The sequence below is a fragment of the Juglans regia genome, chromosome 13 (assembly GCF_001411555.2).
Source record: "Juglans regia cultivar Chandler chromosome 13, Walnut 2.0, whole genome shotgun sequence".
NCBI lineage: Eukaryota > Viridiplantae > Streptophyta > Magnoliopsida > Fagales > Juglandaceae > Juglans > Juglans regia.
Window position 1 is genome coordinate 35377472 of NC_049913.1, and position 21688 is coordinate 35399159.

The 21688-nt window shown below is 37.3% G+C and overlaps 1 protein-coding gene and 1 non-coding gene across 4 annotated transcripts; both read left to right on the forward strand.

Moving 5' to 3' along the window:
• LOC108979315 (oxysterol-binding protein-related protein 1C-like) lies at positions 1 to 12129 on the forward strand. 3 transcript variants are annotated; one of them, XM_018949971.2, is made up of 10 exons: positions 1 to 1000; positions 1434 to 1790; positions 2397 to 2496; positions 3089 to 3537; positions 6555 to 6710; positions 7872 to 8039; positions 8113 to 8253; positions 8805 to 9035; positions 9714 to 9827; positions 11403 to 12129. In XM_018949971.2, the coding sequence occupies exons 1-10, from the start codon at positions 485 to 487 to the stop codon at positions 11568 to 11570; spliced, it is 2400 nt and encodes a 799-aa protein (XP_018805516.1). In that variant the 5' UTR covers positions 1 to 484; the 3' UTR covers positions 11571 to 12129. The 3 variants fall into 3 exon arrangements, with proteins under 3 accessions (XP_018805516.1, XP_018805517.1, XP_018805518.1); XM_018949972.2 differs by having other exon boundaries at positions 3092 to 3537; XM_018949973.2 differs by lacking the exons at positions 1 to 1000; positions 1434 to 1790; positions 2397 to 2496 and having other exon boundaries at positions 3113 to 3211; positions 3306 to 3537.
• LOC118344407 lies at positions 6197 to 6356 on the forward strand. The gene has a single exon (XR_004798178.1). It is a non-coding gene; the product is annotated as a U12 minor spliceosomal RNA (small nuclear RNA).
• Positions 12130 to 21688: the final 9559 nt, after the last annotated feature.

Genomic DNA, 21688 nt, shown 5'->3' on the forward strand with positions numbered 1-21688 from the left:
CACCCCAATCATAAACTCTACAGCCAACCGCTTCATATTTAAACCTGACCTGATATTCTGGCACTTTCATTCCAATTCAACTTTTTCGTCTTGACCGCTCTTCCCTGCCACCTCATCTCGCCGGGGACCTTTTCTTCCTATCTCGCCGGACCGGATTCCTTCTCTCTCCGCTCACTCCTCCCTCCGACTTCCTAGCAAAGGTTCTAAAAAACAATCTCTCTCTTTCTCTCTACAATTTCAAGAGCTAGGAAATCATTCACCGCTTCGTGTGTAACGGCTTTTATCCCGTAATTCGCACGAAGACCTCGCTCCTTCAATTTCAGTGTCATCCATATCGTTAATTATTGACCGGATTCGTTTGAGAGAAAAAGAAAGTATGGAAATCCGCATCTTCACCGGGAAAAATGTTCCCCGACGTCTCTTCGGCTTCCTCGGAATCGGCGATCTGACCGGTATTTTGTTCTAACTCATTCATACATCCCCTATGCATCTGCATCCCTTCTGTTGCGTGTCTACTGTGTCCGACCATTCCCCGGCGCTCCACCACATGCCGCCTCTCCCCACGGCCATGTCTGCCAGATCCGATCCGCCGAATGCCCGAACCGGCGACAAACAAATCCATAACGACAATAACGGCGATTGTGGCCGGATGAGCCATCAAAGAACGGCTTCGGCGGGTCATTCGGCGGGTCATTCGGCTCGGGAGCAGCCGGTGGACGTTAAGATCCATGATATAGTGGGGAACGGGATCTCGGGGATTCTGTACAAGTGGGTGAATTACGGGAAAGGATGGAGGCCGCGGTGGTTCGTGTTGCAGGACGGCGTTTTGTCGTACTATAAGATTCATGGACCCGATAAGATCGTGGTGAACCAAGAGACCGAGAAAGGATCGAAGGTCATCGGCGAGGAATCCATGCGAAGGATTAAGAGGCACAAGAATGGGACCTCGCTCCCGCAACAACCCCTTCCCCGCAAGCCCTTCGGCGAAATTCATCTCAAGGTCTTGGTCAACCACACAGTAATTCTTTTTGTTTTGTTTTGTTTTGGATGAGTAACCACACAGTGGTTTATTTATTATTTGTTCACTCCTTCGTTCTCATTTACCGTTCGGATCGGCAATAAATATGTATAAGTATAGTTTTCGGGTCATAATATAATCCAGTTTCTGTCACACAGTCACACACATTACTCACATAAATACGTATCTTTTTTATCCATTTTGTGGCCGATACTAGTTTGTAGACATTTTTTTCTTTTCACTTGTAAATTATAGTGTTTTTTTCTTACTAATTTGGGTGTCGATCTGAATAGTTTTCCACATTTTCATTTTGTGTTGCTATTTATCTTATTTTTATGCGATAAGCTTGTATTTATTTATTTATTTAAATTCTCGGTACATTATTTTTGTAAAGCTCCATTCTGATGGATCGCAGGTTTCCTCAATTCGCGAAAGCAAATCAGACGACAAAAGATTCTCGATTTTCACTGGCACAAAGAGGCTCCACCTAAGGGCCGAGACGCGTGAAGATCGAGTAGCATGGATGGAAGCACTGCAAGCTGTGAAGGACATGTTCCCACGGATGTCCAACAGTGAGCTAATGGCTCCCATAGACAATGTCACTGTTTCGACCGAGAAGCTGAGGCAGCGGCTTTTGGAGGAAGGTGTTAGTGAGGTAACCATCCAGGACAGCGAGCAGATCATGAAGAGTGAGTTTACAGTGCTGCAGAGCCAACTCCTACTGCTAAAGCAGAAGCAGTGGCTCCTCATTGACACGCTGCGGCAGCTTGAGGTACCTCTAATGAACTTTAAAAATCTTCATTCCAGTAGAATATAGCACTCCTTTTCGCTACCTCTGCTTCTAGTGCATAGAATTCCGTGCCTCAGCCTCTCGACTCAATTGCGGCCGGGTTTTTGGGATTGTTCTGTTCTTTTGTATAGCTACTCGAAGGCTTATTTCTTGTATAGATCATGTGGTGTTCTTCTATCCTCATTTCTTGTATACATCATGTGTACCTAGGCTTACATTTCAGATAGCTGTCAGGTTTATACCTGCAAGGCTGCAACTCAACAGTCAGATTCTTTGTATTTGCTGGGTGCTTTGTGAATTTTGCTGGTTTTGTAATTTGAAAGTATGTCTTGGACAGTGCCAGGGCCCAGGTAGACCGATACAGAAATTATTTTCTTGACTATAGTCTTCTAGCATGAAATTAGTATCATATACTGTAAATTAGTTATGAGTTCTTTACATTTTATTTCTAGAAGCATATTTTGTGTTCATCTGAGGTCTTTATTGAGTCTGAGCGTCCTTGTTAGATGAAAATTTAGTTTCTGTGCAAGGCAGGTTCTTAATTTTTTGTGTCCTGCTAAGAAACTGCTATTTTACTGTACTGTGTAGACGGAAAAGGTTGATCTGGAGAATACAGTGGTTGATGAGAGCCAAAGACAGTGCAATGATGAAGGGGCCTCTTCTGGATTAATGCAAGACAAATTCAGTGGTAAGTCATAATGCTGTAATCTGTGTATTACCAAGTTCTAGTTTTATAGCCAATATTTCCTGGACCATCTGGTAATTTTACAATTATGTTGTGGACCCTTTTGGTTGATATTGGAAATTGAGACTTGGGGTTTGGTCTGAGTCCAGCTTTAATTCCTTCCCTTTCATCAGAAATGGGCAAGGCATATTATTTTAGTTGGTGATGAGATATGTCCAAATATTATAGTGCTTTATTATTGAAGGTCAGAAGACATCAATTTGCTTGTTATTTTCTGTAGCTTATAATTTATACCAATTATTTTAACGAGTACTTGCCTTTTCTTGTACAGTTCATTTCACTTGGTTTTTTACAGTTTGGCAAAGAGAACATGACTTGAGAATAAACCAATGGCATCTGATGTGTTTGCCATTAAAACTCATAGCCAAATGATTTGTGTGGTTGGGATGGCCAACAATTATATAAATTAATTTGCTTCGCTAACATTGCCTTGTTTTTAGTGGTTGCATGCCTAAATCATTACAACCATGATTGTACAGTTGATTTTGTACTTTTAATGCTGCCATTTTAAATTGTCAAATCCCTTTTTCCCCAGAAGGAAGTGCTAGTGAGTCTGAAGATGATAATGAAAGAGTTGATGCTGCAGAGGAAGAAACAGATGAAGAAGACAATACATTTTTTGACACTCGAGACTTTCTTTCATCCAGCTCTTTCAAAAGTAATGGGTCTGATTTCCGGCTATCATCTTTCTCTTCAGATGATGAAGGTTTTTTTATAGTTGAATCTGAAGATGATATTGACCCTTCCATTAGATCTGTTGGAGCTAACTATCCTCATGTTAAGCGGCGTAAGAAATTTCCTGACCCTGTTGAAAAAGAGAAGAGTGTCAGTCTTTGGTCTATGATTAAAGATAACATTGGAAAGGATCTCACGAAAATATGTCTTCCTGTTTACTTCAATGAGCCTCTCTCTTCCCTGCAAAAATGTTTTGAGGATCTGGAATATTCATATCTTATTGATCGAGCAGACGAGTGGGGGAAAAAGGTATGTATGTGAGTAAGAACTTGATGGCATTCTTTTGATTCTCTCTTTTGATTAACATATGTTTGCAATATGTCCTTTCATATTTCTGTCATTTCTGGTTACCGTCCAGCTTATATGCTTCTAGAATATTATTGTAAATAATGAGTTTTTGATAAGTAAACTCATTTCCTCAAAAGCACCGCGGGGGGGTTGACCATAGTACACATGATTTATACAAGAAATAAGCGGTTTAATGTATAAAAGAAAAAAAAAAATACACAAGACATATAGAAAAATTAGAGATATTATATGCCCATATCCAGTATAAAGCGATTTAAAGCACATTCCACTCTCTCCATACGCTCCACATTAAACACAAAGGGTTCATTCTACGAGTGGCTAAAACTGAACGGTCTACCAATTGGCCTCTTTAAAAATCTAACAAACTCAATCACTTGTATAGGAATGTGACATACACTCTGAAGAGGCTTCAAATCAAAGTCCATAATGCTCTGGCCACTTCACAACAGAGAAGAAGGTGATCTATGAATGCCCCTCTACTGTTGCATAGGCAACACCAATCCACCACTACGATATTTCTCAAAGGCATATTGACTTTCCATATAGTCTTCCTTTGAAAATTGGAAATGTTTGAAATAGATAATGCTTGATAATGCAACTTAACTTCAAACTTCCCTTGCTTGGAAGGGATCCACAATATACTATCTTCTCCACCTTGTCTCAATCTGAGCAAGTACAACAACTCTGAAAATGCCATACCAATTCTATCTCCCAATCCTGAATATCTAGTAAAAGATAAATTTCATAGAAGAGTTCCATTAGAATATTGATGTTATCAGCCAACTGTGCATCCTTATTACAAACAATATCGAAAGAGTCCAAAACAGACTCATTTAATGGTCGATCCCTTCGTCATGGGTCATGCCAAACCATATTTTTGTCCATCCCCCACTTCATACTGACAAAACTCAGAAAACACCACACCCTTCCTTTGTGTTCTCCAAATGCCAACTCCATAAGGTCCCATGACCTCTTTAGAGCACCATCCCCCTTCATGCTATCATGTTTTTTCCACTACCTGCCTCCATAAGGCACCACTCCCCGTAGAAAAACGGCACAACCACTTCTCTAGAAACGATTTACTAAATCAAGTCAAACTTCTTACCCCCAAAACACTCGTTTGCTTCTTTGAGAATAAATCTTTGACCAATTAACCAAGTGCAACTTAAATTAATCATTAATCAAACCTCATATAAAACCTCTCCATCCTCTTAGCCATACCAATAGGAATAGGAAACAATAGCAAAATAATGTGGAAAATTTGATGAAAGTCAACCTACCTGCCTTTGACAGATTCTCTTTCAACCAGCTAACTGCCTTTCCAATTTTTTTGCAATGTCACTCCATATGGTAATAGACTTATATGGTGCATCCAACAGGAGATCCAACTACTACAATTGTAGAGAAGCCACCCTACGCTCCAGAATAATGACTAAGGTTTCCACATCTTTCATCTTGCCAACTGGAGTAATCTCCGAGTTCGCTAAATCAATCTTTAACCCCAAAACCACTTATAAACATAAAAAACACTGCAACAATTGCAGAGATGTTCACAGTCAGCCTCACAAAAGATCAAGGTGTCACCTGTGAACAAAAGATGCAACACTACAATTTCTTCATTACTCCTTAACCCCACCAACAAATCAGATAATAGCCCCCTATCCATGGTGGCTGACATCATCCTACTCAGAGCCTTTATAACAATCACAAATAATAAAGATCATACTAAATCCCCTAGTAAATCATTGTTTTAGTTTGCAATATAAAGAATTAATACGACAAATAAGAGAAAGACAGAGAGAAGGCATCCAGTATGTGATGGATTTTTAGATTTTTTATACATGGGATTCAAATATATTCAGTTGTTGTAACTTGTGGTTTCAAATGAGTTTCTCACCCCCTCTAGCTTTCGAGTGAGTAATAGTCCAAGGAAAGTGCTACCCACATTTATGCTGAAATTCTTAAAGGAGTAGATGAGGTTTCAATTGGAGCACGTTGGAATGATTTATAAAGTCCACTCCCAATTATAGAGAACCAATGTAAGACTTACACTCAAGTAACTATTTCATAAGTTATTCATAATTCTCCCACCCAATGTTGGATCTAGGGCGTTACCATCTTTCCCACTTAAGTCTATGACATCCTCGTCAAGGTCCATGTACTAGAGTGACCTAGCTTAATGTGGTGTACTCGGTTGGCTTTGATACCATTTGTAATGATATAAAAACGGTAGTCAGGATTACAATTAGAACCAGTTGAAATCCTTTATAAAGCACAATTTCACCTTGTAAAGAACTAATGTGGGACTTGGCACTCTTGCAACTCTTTCATAACTCTGTTAAAATGCACCCACCCAATGTAGAATCTGGGATTATATGGTAAATCAGCATGTTTGAAAATTTTGGTTAAACCTTATAATTTTTGTGATCATGATTTTACTGCCTTCAGATAAATTCTGTTTGCATGGCGAATTTGTATGCAAGAAACTGAACAGTAGTGGCTCCTCTAGTACTGCTAGAAAAAGTTAATAATACAACCAGGTTTAACCTTTGGGACACCTGGAGGCAATTTGAATGTTTAATTTTGACATTTAAAAGATTTGGTTGAGAATTATAGGGTAATGAGTTAGGAAAACAAAGCGAGCAGTGGGAGCCGCTCACTGCGCCAACATTAATGTGCGCGAGAATTTCTGGAGGGGTAATAGGCTGGCCAAGCGTTGACGCTGCTTACTTTGCAGAACTCGCTTGTGCGGGTCTCCCATTTACCCAGCAAAATAAAAATTATAGGGTAAACTCTTTAAATATTATTTTGATTGGGCAAGGTTGCTCAGCTTGTTGATGGGGTATGAATGCAATAGCGTTTTGATCAATGTTATTAGAGCCTACTTCTGTTATCAGTTTATTTTGATGTATTTCTATTGCCTTTTAACTTTTAGTTACCTCCTTGATATTTTGCAGGGTAATAGTCTCATGAGGATTCTTAATGTGGCTGCTTTTGCTGTTTCTGGATATTCTTCAACGGAAGGAAGAATATGCAAACCGTTTAATCCGTTATTAGGGGAAACCTACGAGGCTGATTATCCAGATAAAGGCCTCCGCTTTTTCTCAGAGAAGGTTTCATTTTCACTACTGACACTTAAATATTTGAGAAACTAGACTATGAACATGAGAATTATGTTGTGCATTAATTTGTCTAAATTTTGGTGGTGCATTTAAACATGATCCTTGAGACTTTCACCGAGTTAGTAGATTTTATATAACAAAATTAAAATTTTCTGTTTTATTTGTAACTTTTATGACACAAATGGGTGATGCGGTGTATTAGGGATATGGTTTTGTAGTTATTATGCTCTTACATCGTTTTTTTTTTTTTTGAAGGGGCAAGATGACATTTTTGAAAATATTTAGAGATGATATTCTACCACTCTAAACTACCATCTAATTTTTAAATCATTCAGACTACAAACTCATTACAACCTACTCCATAAATCCAGCGGGGGTAGCCAAGATGACATTTTTGAAAAAATATTTAGGGTAAATGATATTTTACCACTCTAAACTACCATCTAATTTTTAAATATGCATTCAGACTACAAACTCATTACAACCTACTCCATAAATCCTAGTTGCTCATTTCATTGCGTTCATCCATCATCTTATATGGAGATTGCCAAACATGTCTTAAAGATTCGTCCATCAAACCTACATGTCTTAAAGATTCATCCATCAAACCTTTCATTTGTTAAATCTATATAAGATAATGATTCAATTTGGCAGAGGGGACAACTTGGAGCAGAAGCTGAAAATGAGATGTAATTAAAATGCAAGTGTAATTTAGCCAAAGACTTAATTAAAAAGGCTAATGGTGTGATTGAAAGCTGTTGAACAAGCTTGCCCTAATATGAATCATTTGTACCTAGTGTGTTGTCAAAAAGAGGATGTACCAAAAAGATGATGAATCTTATTTTAGAAATAAAAAATGAAGAAAGGAAAAATCATAGAAAACTCAGTACATTTATGACAAAAAACACAATACCCTTGGGAAAAAGTCCCAAATTAGAAATTATGGTTAGTGGCTCCCCTTTCGACGTTATCATTGTTACATTGCAAGGGTGAGACCATTGACTCTGATATATAGCCGATTGAATTTCCCTAAGAGCTGACCTTTATATGGCCAAACTCTTTCACGTGTACAATTGTTGATTTGGGTTTGCTTTGAAGTTTCTTTTTATATTGGGAACAAAATTTCTTAGTTCCTTTCACTTTTGGTGTCAGGTCAGTCATCACCCTATGGTTGTTGCCTGTCACTGTGAGGGTACAGGATGGAGATTCTGGGGAGATAGCAATTTAAAGAGCAAATTTTGGGGTCGATCAATTCAACTTGATCCTGTTGGTACTTTGACTCTGGAATTCGATGATGGGGAAGTTTTTCAATGGAGTAAGGTATTTTTCTATGGTTCAAGTGATATCCTTTCTATGTTTGGTTATCAGTTTGAAATGGACTCTCTTGTCTTAGGTCACTACGTCAATATACAATCTCATATTGGGAAAGCTGTATTGCGATCACTATGGTACAATGCGCATACAGGGAAATCATGAGTATTCATGTAAGCTGAAATTCAAGGAGCAGTCTATCATTGACAGAAATCCTCACCAGGTGCTCTTTAAGTCTCAAATTTACATAGACAATGTAAAGATCTAGGTCTGTTTTGTGTAAGACTGTACTATTATTTCTACATTCCTTTGCCCGTTGCAAAATATTTCTCAACATTATGGCTTCTGAAAAAATGAAAGAGAAGTGTAGCTTCTAAAATGTATTTTTTCTAAATTTGGCAGAGGAGAGGAAGCATTATACAGGATTTTGCTATCAGAACCTTTGTTTTAGCATTATTTAATGTCTATTGCATCATGCTTCAGCTACTACTATCAGTGTCATCATCTATGTGGCACTCGTGGAGCATACTGGAATACTTTGAACTCTAAACATGAAAGTATTGGTTTAAGAAGACAATAAGTTTAAAAAAAAAATGCGAACTGGATTCCGACTCAGTCTTGTTCAGCAGGCTTCTTATGCATCATAGCATTTATGGCATGTTAGGATGTTGCTGGATGATGTAAATTTTGAGTTCCTTGCTGTGGTTTTGATATTTGTAGCTACAAGACTGTTTTCAGGAGTATCATTGGCTTATATAAACATGATTTTTTCAGGTACATGGTATAGTTCAAGACAGGAATGGAAAAACAGTGGCCACGCTCTTTGGAAAATGGGATGAAAGTATGTATTATGTGATTGGGGACTCTTCTGGGAAGGGAAAGGATTATGAGTCTTTATCTGATGCCCGTCTTCTCTGGAAGCGTAGCAAGCCTCCCGAGTTTCTCACGAGATATAACTTAACACGCTTTGCCATCACATTGAATGAGCTCACCCCTGGACTGAAGGTACTTTCTGATGATTTCACTGAACTTTCCAATTTGACGCCAACCTTTGTTTCATCTGGAGTTATGAAAACTCTGTGCTAAAGTTATTAGATTTATGGCTCATTTGGACACTTGGAGTATCTCAGGATTCTGTGAATAGTAGTAAAATTGTTTGTAAATAGTAGTGAAATAGGTTGAGTTAAGATTTTATTGGGTTTTGAGAATGGGGAGAGAAAAAGTTGGGAAAGGAGAGGGAAATGGTTTAATATTACTTTTAGGAAAGGAGAGAGAACTGGTTTATATTATTTTTGTTTTGAAGTTTGAAAAAGTTGTATTGATTTTTGTGTTTTGTTTCGAAGTTTGTAAAAGTTGTAATAATTAGATAAAAAAATTGAAGATTTGAAATTGAAAAGTGTTTTGTATTTGAGTGTTGTATGAAAAGGAAATTGTGAGAAGTTTTGATAATTTCTCACCTCATTTCATTTACCAAACAAACCTTAGTTTGCATTACATCTTTATCATTACATGATGATGGGATCCTATGGTGATTTACTGAAACCCTAATGTTGTTAAAATGTTTGAAATGGAAATGGTATACTTTGGCTTGTATGTGCTGTGCAGATGCAGTTCATCTTTTTTTATGGTTATTTGTTGACATATTTATTTCTAACTTATGCATACATATACAAATATATACAGGAAAAGTTGCCGCCTACGGATTCAAGGCTAAGACCTGACCAAAGGTATTTGGAAAATGGAGAGTATGAAATGGCAAATGAAGAGAAGTTGCGGTTGGAGCAGCGGCAACGGCAGGTAAACTTTACGTTGCATTCTTACTTTGTTGTCTACTCAACATACGGATATTAGTAATTGGGTAATAACATTTTTTATAGGTAAAGTGAAAAAAATATGAGGCTTTTGTCTAGGTAATAACATAATTAACAACAACTGACCTATAGTATTACTCAAGAAAACCATAAGATCTCACATAAGACCAAGACATCCATTTTTTTGAGGCTGTTATAACCACCACCCCACGCCAAACAAAAAATAAAAAAAGAGCTGCAAAGGTAAAGTCATATCCATAAGTCCATACACTGACTTCGTCATTACTTGGTTAATTGAGTAATGTGCTCATCAAGGTGAATTTAAATTAAATAACCATTTTCTTACATGATATCTTTCCGAGTCTTGGTTGTGTTTGCTATGTTTCTTAGGGCCTGTTTGGGGTTGCGTTAGGAGTCTTAAAAGTGCTTAAATACACTTAAAAGATCTTTAACGGAAAAATTAAGTTGTTTGGGTGTTACATATTAAAGTGCTTTTTAATCTTAAATAAACTAAAAAGTACGTTTAAAAAAAAAAAATCATTTTGATGTTTTTCCTCAAACTTGCTTTTCCGGATAATCCGGAATGTAGTTCAAATTTTAGAAAGACTATCAATGGGCGAAAATACCCATACTAGTTTCAGATAATTACAATTTTCAAACTTTTAAAGATATGATCATAATCTTTAAAAAATCAAATGGTAGTCATGTCTACCTCAGAAAACACTTTTTTAATTTGTTTCCAAATAAATGTAACATGTTTGAAAGTGCTTTAAACATATGGTTACTAAACAGTAAATAACTTTTTAATAGTAGAACTTATTACTTAAGCTATAAGTTTAAGCTCTAAAGCTACAAGCTATATTTTCTACCGCAATCCCAAACATGCACTTAGTCTCCTAACAACCGACAAGCTACAGAAGGCTGTCTACAATGACCTGGGAAAGTTGTCTACTGACTCCAGCAGTGAAGACTGAAAAATTGTAGATCCTTTCTCATAACTTGTGAAAGTGTAAAAGCATTTGGAAACTGATAAGACACCCTGTGGTTGAACATGCAAATTAATGGGTAAGATATATGTTTACCTTTAAGCATTTGGATAAACCACTTTCACAATGACATAACCTAGGAAACCAGCATCGAAGGAAACCTACCTGATATTTAGTTCGCATGTTGTTTGGAGAGTCATATACATTGCATCGATGGTTTCAACTTGATGGTTACAGCTGGTCATTGAAATATGGATAGTTCTTTTGCATTTTAGAACCTTGAAGTGTGGCGTCTAATAATTTTTTTCACATAAGAGGTGACTATTTTATATTTATTTATTTTTTATTTAATGTTTCGATAAGAAGTCGATTCAAGTGTATTAATTATAAAAAGCTGACTTTATAGTTACAAAATTGGCCACTGTCCAAGCACCTAGGCAATTACCAAGTCTGCAATGTATAGGTTGCCCCAAGTTTTTAGATGGATATATGAGGTTCATTATTTTGAATATGTTAAGAATAATTCATTTGGTTTTGATGGTAATCGAGGGAACATTGTTTCAATTGGGATTCAGGCTCGAAAGATGCAAGAACAGGGTTGGAAACCACGGTGGTTTGCAAAAGACAAAGGAAGTGATACATACAACTACATTGGTGGGTATTGGGAAGCCAGGAAACAAGGAAATTGGAATTCCTGTCCTGATATCTTTGGCCAAATCCCATCGGATCAGCTGTCCGAGTAAGTTGTTACTGTTCTCTTGGTTTGCCGATTCTTTTTCATTCTACTCAGATCGGTGGCAAATGACTGCGGATCTGACCAGTTAAATTTCCCGATAACATCCGTGCATGTAAGTTTAGACGAAAGATGGTAGAATGAAATTATAGAGAATTTTGTCCCATTTGGATCCTTCAATTTTGTATCAAAAGATACGGACATGATCCTAGTGTACAAGGAATATTACTACAGTTAGGTTGATTCAACAAATCACATCCCAGAGAGAGAACTCAGAAGTGTTGGCACCAATTTATCGGCACTGTTTCCAGAACTGTGGTCGGAAATTGTTGGAGGAACCTTCATCATGTGTAATGAGCCATCACAACTGGTAATTGCACTATGTTGGATGCTCCTAGTGGAGAGCCGGGTTCTGTTTGTACAAAAAAGGAAACATTATTCATTACAATTACCTTGGCGGGGAAGTAGAAGTTGGTTCTCTGAAAATTCATATGCGATGTTCTAAAAGGGCTAGATTCATGTAGAGAAACCCCTATAATACACTATTAACGGCTTTAGGGTTTTCCTTATTTGTATTTGCCATCTCTCATTTGATTAATTCTTGATTATTCTCTGTCTGATTTTTTTTATTCTCTTGGACCCTTGGATTCGAATCATAATTATCATTTTCAATACATTTTTTCCCCTTCTTCCATTTCACTCAAAACTTTGGTTTATCGTATTTTTATTTCTCTCTCTCTCTCTCTATATATATATATATATATACCCATCTCAGATCAAATTTGTACACGAAGTGCAACAAAGAATTTATATTAGAAAACCTAACATCCCCTTGTAAATCTAAGGTACATGCAAATAATATCAATTTAAAGCAGTCATTTCTCTTTGTAAGTCAATCTTCACAAGAAGCTTGTGAAAAGTACTAGAAAGAGGGTAAAATCCACCCTACAGTCCAAACCCACTAGCAAGCCAGCACCAAGAAGACTCAACCCCAATGCAAAAGCAACAGCATTCTTTGTGATATTATGCAGTGGTTTCCTTCCCTTGACTCTTTTCCCCTTGGTAGTTCTGTGCCTTCTCTTTCGCTGTCTCCGACATTTGTAAGGCATCCATGGAAGGAAGATGGGGGAATAGTGTGGAAATCGACTGGTGGTTATTCTTGATCTGGATGTTAAGGGTCTCTAGCAGCAGCAGTTGGAACCGCTGGCTTATAGGCAAAAAGTTGTGCAGCTTGTCTGAAGAAGAGTTTAAGAATGTGCCGATCCTTCTCAGCACAAACCACCTTCACTGTTGTCTCGGCTACCCTTGCACGCGTTTGTGATGACTTATTGGACCCAAGCAATGAATAGCCTTCTTGAGATAAAGCCCCTTGGTTTCCATGTGTTTTCCCAGAATCGGGACAATACACTGTTCATGTGTTAAACTCTCTTGGTACCCATAGCTAGGATGCAATTGGAGCCACCCACCATCTTGTGTCAGGATGCAGATTGGAAGATAAAGAATTCCTGTCAAGAGGCATTAAACCTAAGGCAGGATGATCTGACTCTTCTACTGTATTGGTAGATCCAGCATGATCAACCTGTTTGGATGCTGAAGATGATGACTGGCAGCGAGTTTAAACTTGGGAGTTCGTTTGGCATCTTCTTGGACAATGCACCGATTAGCCATTCTCTGGCATGCAGCTCTTGCTTCTGCTGCTGCCATCACTCTCCTATTCTTTCACACATCACTGTGTAAAAATTGATAAGCAAACATTAAAATGGAAGTATAATCCCTACAAGTACACCATTGAAGAGAACTTGTCAACTATATAAACATCACTTGGAAAAAACCTGCACTACGATAAGATGTTCTCACAGTTGTACAGGACAAAAATGACCCTACTCCTCCAAAACCCCAATAAGAAAAAAAAAAAAAAATGAAATTCAAACTCTAAAGTATACAAAATGAGGTTCTAATTTCAGTGAAAGAAGCTAGAGAGGTTTTAACAGTCTACTAATTTTATAAAGAATACTAATAATTTAAAGCTTAACGGCTACTAAATTTGAACCAGATGGCATCCTTCATTACAAATTGATCTGAACTGTTAAAAATAAATTCTAAAAAATATAAGAAAACTTTAGGAAAGAGACTGATCAGAGTGTCTCAATAAAAGTTTGAATCAATTAAGTTCTCCCAAAATCTTTGTTCAGAGGAAGATCTTCAACTCCACCACCATGTCCTTGTTATTAGTCTTATAAGAAAACTCATCGATCGGCAACCTTTACCACATAAGCCTCTTCCTTTAAAAAGCGGTGCATTCAAACCAATCTAAAGTACAACGCAGACCCTATTAGCAAAGTTCTGTCCCATATAAGTGATCTTCAGTTACCAAATAGAAATCGAAATCAACACAGTATATCATTTAAAGCTGTCAATAAATGGGACTGCCTCGAAATTAATTGAAAGAGAATATAAGTGTGACAAAGCTATTTATTTCCGTACATTTAATTCAAATGGTTGCATTTGCGTACATGGTTGAGTGAACAGCACAAAGTTGTTATTTTATTAGAAATCAGCTATATAAATGACATTACCAAGAAAGAGAAGTGTTACAACTATAAAGAAATTTCACAAAAAAAAACGCAAACTGATATAGTTTCACATGATACGTTAGATTTACTTTAAAAAAAAATAACTTTATAATCTAATGTATCACGTCAACTCACGTCAATTTGTGGGTTTACTTTTATGAATTTCTTTTGTACAATAACTTTACAATCTACGTGGATGACACATCCTTATGATAAGGAGTTGTCATGAAAGTTAGCATTGTTCAGACCCCTCAACAAAATGAGTGTGAAAAATTGATTTGCAAACAAAATCTAAAATTAAATTCCTTATAAATCAAATATTCTATGTCATGAGCGGTATAGAGTGTGGAGTGTGTGCTATATAAATATATATTTTCCAAGCAACCGCTATCCCAAGTAAGATATATAGTTTATAGTGTACATATTATTACCTCCAGAAAAAAAAAAAAAACTCAATCAAGAAATTAGTAATTGTAACAAAATCAATGATCCATGAAACATGAACAAAAGAAAAAGGTTAAATTCAACCAGTTTCACGTGTCTAAAAATCTGATTAATGTTATGAAAATGAGTAATGCTTGGTGTATTGCAGCCTACTAAAGCTGCAGGTCGTATGGTCTCTAAAGAGTCAGCTACAAGTTGCTCTCAAGCTGATGTAGCTACAAGTCGTTGATGCTAGAATCTTCTTAGCATTCTGTTTTGCTATTTTGTTTTATTAGTGAGCTGTATAGTTGGTTAGTTTTTAGTAAGTGTCAGCTAGGCTATGCACGACATGCTGTATATATGAGCTCTTCTTGATGATTCAATAGTACAACTTTTCACAGAGTATTCTCTGCACATCAATGGCGTGAATTTTTTTCTCTTCTCTTTTGTTTTCTTTTCTTTCTTTGCCTTGTTACATGGTACCAGAGAACCAGGTTCGTTAAATCTGATAACCTTCTTCTCCTTCTTTCATTTTCTCAAATATGGTAGAAGAACCTCAAAAGGAAAAAACTCAAAATAACCAACAACAGATTTCCCCTTACCTCAATCTCACAGATCCAAATAACCCTTACCGAGTCGAAAATGCAGATAGCACAGCATTTGTTCTTGTTACAGACCTCCTCACCACTGATAATTACGCTACTTGGTCCCGAGCAATGCGTCGAGCACTTAGAGCAAAAAATAAACTGGGCTTCATTAGTGGGAACATTTCTAAACCTACTAATGAAAATGACCCTTTATTTGATCTATGGGAGAGATGTAATGACATGGTGGTTTCCTGGATTCAAAACTCCATAAGTATGGATATCAGATCCAGCATAGCATTCGTTGATGATGCACAAGCTGTGTGGACAGAATTGAAGGACCGATTTACACAACAGAATGGTCATCGCATCTTTCAGCTCAAGAGGAACTTGGCCAGCCTTCGACAAGACAGAGACTCAGTGAGTGCTTATTTCGGTAACCTCAAAACTCTTTGGGATGAAATAGCCATTTATGACCCTATTCCTGCTTGCACTTGTGGTCAGTTGAGTATACTGAATGATAGACACCAGAGAGACCGTGTCATACAATTTCTTATGGGCCTTAATGACCAATATGCTAATGCCAGGGATCAGATAATGCTCATTGAACCACTACCCACTGTTAGCAAAGTTTTCTCCCTAATTCAGCAACAAGAACAACATCACCAACTCACAAATTTTTCTCCAACTCCTGACTCTATGGCATTGGCTACTAAAACTTCCTTTAAAAACAACACAAAGAACCTCATGACTCAAAGAAAGGATAGGCCCTACTGCACTCATTGTCGAGCTCAGGGGCATACCTTGGAGAATTGCTTCAAAGCTGGAAATGCACCAGCCTCCGTATGCACCCACTGTAATATGGCAGGACATGTTGTTGAAAAATGCTACAAACTCCACAGATATCCCCTAGTCACAAACTGTTCAAAGGCAAGGGATCAAACACTTTTGCAAATCAGAGCAGCTTATGCATCGAGGAGGAAGTACACGAGGACAAGTTTAATTTTACTAAGGAGCAATATTAGCAACTTATTACCTTGCTCCAACACAAGGATCCCAGCTCCCTTCCTTCAATAAACCAGGCACAAACTGTGTTTAAAGTCACTTCAACAGCACCTAAAGCTTCCAAAGTGTCTGGTATCGAGTCTTTTTGCTGCACTTCTTTTCTTTCTAATTCTTCTAATCCAAGCAACATTCCTTGGATTATTGATTCAGGAGCTACAGATCATATGATCTGTAGCCCCTCATTTTTCACATATAAAGCCACAGAAGTATCATACAATGTCAAGTTGCCCAATGGCACTTGCATGCCTGTCACACATTTAGGTACTGTTAGGCTCACAAACAACATTATTCTTAGTAATGTTCTGTGCGTACCTTCTTTTTCATTTAACCTCATTTCTGTTAAAAGACTCACAGAGAATTTGACCACTTGCTTGTTTTTTCTGTCTAACACATGTTTTATACAGGACCTTCCCACTTGGACCACGATTGGGATGGCTGAAGTGAAATGCAACCTCTATCAACTCCTACCTGTTGTTGTTCCACCTGCTGCACTTGCTGATGCTATATCTCATCTGTCACCTTCTTTTCCCTCAGTTTCTGTGTCTGTCAAAAGCAGTGATGATTTTAATGATCTTTGGCATTGTCGCCTAGGTCATATTTCAGATTCTAGGCTTAATTTGAACAAAGACCCCATTGTAAAGAATCACATCATTTTGAATAAAAATTCTCCCTGCTGCATTTGTCCTCTTGCAAAACAACACAAGCTTCCTTTTCCTATCAGTTCCCATAAATCCTCTACTTTGTTTGAATTGGTCCATTGTGATATTTGGGGCCCTTGTTCCACTATGGCTTATGATGGATCAAAATATTTTTTGACCATTGTTGATGATTTCTCTAGAACCACTTGGATTTACCTGCTTCAAGCAAAATCAGAAACAAGAAATTGCATAGAATCCTTTTGCAACATGATTGAGACTCAATTTAACACCAAAGTCAAAATACTTCGAAGTGATAATGGTCTTGAATTTAAAATGACTGATTTCTTCAACAAAAAAGGAATTATTCACCAAAGATCTTGTGTTGAGACCCCTCAACAAAATGGCATAGTGGAGAGAAAACATCAACACCTTTTGAATGTAGCTCGTGCTTTGTTCTTCCAATCTGGTCTCCCTTTGCATTATTGGAATGACTGCATTTTGACTGCAGTGCACCTCATAAATAGAACACCAACTCCCTTGCTGAAAAATAAGACTCCTCATGAAACTCTTTTTTGTGTCAAACCAAGCTACTCCCACCTTAAGGTATTCGAATGTCTCTGTTTTGCATCAACCCTTTCACATGGTCGAAAAAAGTTTGATCCAAGAGGGAAGAAATGTATTTTCCTGGGTTACCCCTTTGGGGTAAAGGGTTATAAGTTGTTAGACCTTGAAACTCACACTATTTTTCTCTCTAGGGATGTTATTTTCCATGAAACTATTTTTCCTTTCCACCCCTCTACTGTTGTCGAATCTGTCAATCAATCTCAGCCTAACTTCAGTCTTATTTCACCTTTTCCAGAACCAGTATCATCCTTTGAACCAGTGTCATATTCTCTTCCATAGTCCACCAATACCAATTGTCCATCACATACTGAACTCATTCCTGCTGACCTTCAACCTTCTGGCATTGAACCAGAACCTGATCCATCCCTTGATCTTCATGGCTCATCTAATGACAGTAATTCTTCATATCCAATTCCATCGTCACCACCTCTTCGCAGGTCATGTAGGACTAGAACAGCACCTAATTATCTACAAGATTTCCACTGTCAACAGTTGCATTCACTCCAGAATCTCAAGCAATGGTCCAGGTATCTCCCTCTATCACTAGTTGTTCTTTTCCCTTGCATAATTATCTCTCTTATCACTCTTTTTCACCCACTTTACAAGCTTTTTCCTCTAGTCTTTCCACTGATTTTAAACCAAGCTCATACTCCCAAGCTGTTAAAGATCCTGGTTGGTGTAAGGCAATGGAAACTGAGTTGTCAGCCTTGGAACAAAATAATACTTGGACTCTCGTTGACTTACCTTTTGATAAAGAAGCAGTAGATTGCAAATATGTTTATAAAATCAAGAAAAATTCAGATGGTAGCATAGAAAGATTGAAAGTTAGGCTTGTTGCAAAGGGGTATACTCAGCAGGAAGGGATCGATTATCATGAGACATTCGCACCAGTTGCTAAAATGGTTACTGTGAGATGTCTCATTTCTATTGCAGCTGTTAGGGGTTGGCATTTACATCAATTTGATGTAAATAATGTCTTCCTCCATGGGGACTTAGAAGAGGATATTTACATGAACAAACCACCAGGTTATACAAAGGGAGGACCTCAATAAGTTTGCAAACTTTTGAAAAGTTTATATGGCTTAAAACAAGCCTCTCGGCAATGGTATGCCAAACTTACTTCATGTTTGTTGGATTTTGGCTTCATTCAATCAAAGGCTAATTATAGTCTTTTTACAATGAAAAATGGCACTTGTTTCACAACCTTATTAGTGTATGTGGATGATATCTTAGTGGCTAGTGATTCCATGGATTCTATCACTGCTGTCACTGTTTGCATGCCAAATTTCAGATTAAGGATCTCGGGATATTGAGATACTTCTTAGGCATCGAAGTAGCCAGATCCCCTAAAGGAATACATATTTGTCAGCGCAAATATGCACTTGATATACTTGCTGATTCAGGAGTTTTAGGCTCAAAACCTGTCAAAGTTCCTATGGAACAAAATCTGAAATTTAGCAAAGATGATGGTTTGCCACTTGCTGATCCTTCTGTGTATCGAAGATTAATTGGCAGGTTACTTTACTTAACCATCACTCGTCCAGACCTTAGCTATCATGTGCAGACCCTAAGTCAATTTATGGAAAAACCAACCACAAGTCATCTAGCTGCTGCACACAAGGTTTTGAAGTATATTAAAACTGCACCTGGCCAAGGTCTGCTGCTCTCAGCTTCTTCTGATTTGCAGTTAATAGCTTATTGCGATTCCGATTGGGCATCATGCCCAGACACCCGTAGATCAGTCACTGGATATTGTGTGCTCTTAGGCCACTCTTTGATTTCTTGGAAATCCAAGAAACAAAATGTTGTATCTCGATCCTCAGCTGAAGCTGAGTATAGAGCAATGGCTACTACCTCTTGTGAACTCACTTGGATTCGGTTTCTTCTTGTTGACCTCCATGTGATTCATCCTCAAGCAGCTGTATTACACTGTGACAACCAGGGTGCCCTCCACATTGCAGCCAATCCCGTGTTCCATGAAAGAACTAAGCACATCGAGTTAGACTGCCACCTCATTAGGGACAAGATTCTTGAAGGCTCCATTGCTACTGATTATGTGTCCACTCATCTTCAACGAGCTGATCTTCTGACAAAGGCTCTACCATCATCTCTTCTTCAATCTCATTTACTCAAGCTGGGAATTGTCAACCTCCATTCTCCACCTTGCGGGGGGGTATTGCAGCCTACTAAAGCTGCAGGTCGTATGGTCTCTAAAGAGTCAGCTACAAGTTGCTCTCAAGCTGATGTAGCTACAAGTCGTTGATACTAGAATCTTCTTAGCATTATGTTTTGCTATTTTGTTTTATTAGTGAGCTGTATAGTTGGTTAGTTTTTAGTAAGTGTCAGCTAGGCTACGCACGACATGCTGTATATATGAGCTTTTCTTGATGATTCAATAGTACAACTTTTCACAGAGTATTCTCTGCACATCAATGGCGTGAATTTTTTTCTCTTCTCTTTTGTTTTGTTTTCTTTCTTTGCCTTGTTACAAGTAAAAAAAGTAGGTCTCACTGCTAAAAAATAACCTTTTTACGTTTGTTACAGCGGGATCCATTTGTTTATAAAAGACTTGCACCAGAGTTATATACTTAGTACTTGTATATATCATTACTCACTAAGCATCACTACCTATACTGCGCAACAGACCCGAAATAATCAACATCTAGAACACAGCCAAAAGGAGAAGCTAAAACGAAACATGAAACAACCACGTAAACTTGAAAAAAAAACCCATAAAAGCTGAGAACGGATGCACACTTGAAGGAAAGCCAACAAGAAGAAAAGAAGAAATCAACAAAAGGGAAGATAGAGAGAGAGACGGAGACAAACCAAGAGGGAGATTGGATGGGATAGTGCAATGAAGATGAATAGGCATCGATCTAGAGATAGTTGAGATCCAGAGAAGAATCTAGGACTCAAGGAGAAGACGCTTGTCTGAGAAGAGAAGGGCCTCAGCTTATTTTCAGTTATCATTTCATTTCCCTATTGTCGGTTTGCAGTTGTACACGTGCTCTTTTTCTATCTTTGTGCTTCGTCAAACGCTTCAGTAATGTACGGTGAGAGAGAGGTTATCATGCGTTGTCGTTTGGCACTTTAAGAGCACTGGCATTGGCCTAGCCAGTGCCATCCAAATATTTGCCTCATTTATCTCAAATTTATCTGCATTGGACTAGCCAAAGCAATAAGTCTTTGGCTTTGAGCTACAGTAACAAGCACCTGCTGGTCATACTTAGCGAGTTCCTGTACATAGACCAAACGAATAAATTATTCGACAAAATCCCATCCAACTTGAAAATCTGTCCTTAGTTTTCAAGTTCTTCTTCTATATTGTACCTTGCAACTTTTATATTTTTTATAGATGAAAAATAATAGGTTGAGGAAAAAAATAGTTAGAAAATAATAATTTAAGTATCAAATTAAATTATTAATTAATATATGATTAGTGTAATTATAAAATATAAAAAAAATTAAAAAATAATATTATATTATTATTTTGACTAATTTAATGGCTAGTCCAATATGGATTTACCTAGCCAAATGTTAATGCTATAGCCAAAACTTGAAGTTCTAGCCAAAATTTAGACTTGACAATGGCTAGACCATTGCTAATGCTCTAATGGGCCTTTATTAGGAGGCTATGTGGGGCCTATCAAATATTTTTTTTCTATTTATATTATTATTGTTAGAATATCACCATATTTATTATAAAATATATTCATGATATTCTAATATGTATGGTAATAGGACTTATTTTCTATCATATTTAGTTTACGTGTAAATCAATCAGTATCAATTAATATCATTGATTTATTATATTTTAATTCTTTCTCCATCCCCTTCACTTATAAATAGGGACATATATTATGTATTAAAATTCAATAGACAATAGCAGAGAAATAGCCCTCAAGTTCTCTCTCTCCCTCATTCTTTATTTCCCATCTACTTTTCTATTTTATTCTATTTTCTACATGGTATCAAAACCATTGGCTAACACAAGGCTCGATTTTGTAGACTGTTTCTTTTAAAGTTCTTCCACTAGCTTTACCTCTCACAAAATTTTCTCAATTACATCCCTTTTTCAATCTAGTTTTTCTCATATCAGACCACCAATCGACTTTACGAGTTGTCGTTGGCAAAGAGCCAATGATTTCCTAGTTCACAATGTTTTTCCGTTCATGACAAGTTTCATATTCAATGTTTTTATTTCTTTTTTTTTTTTTT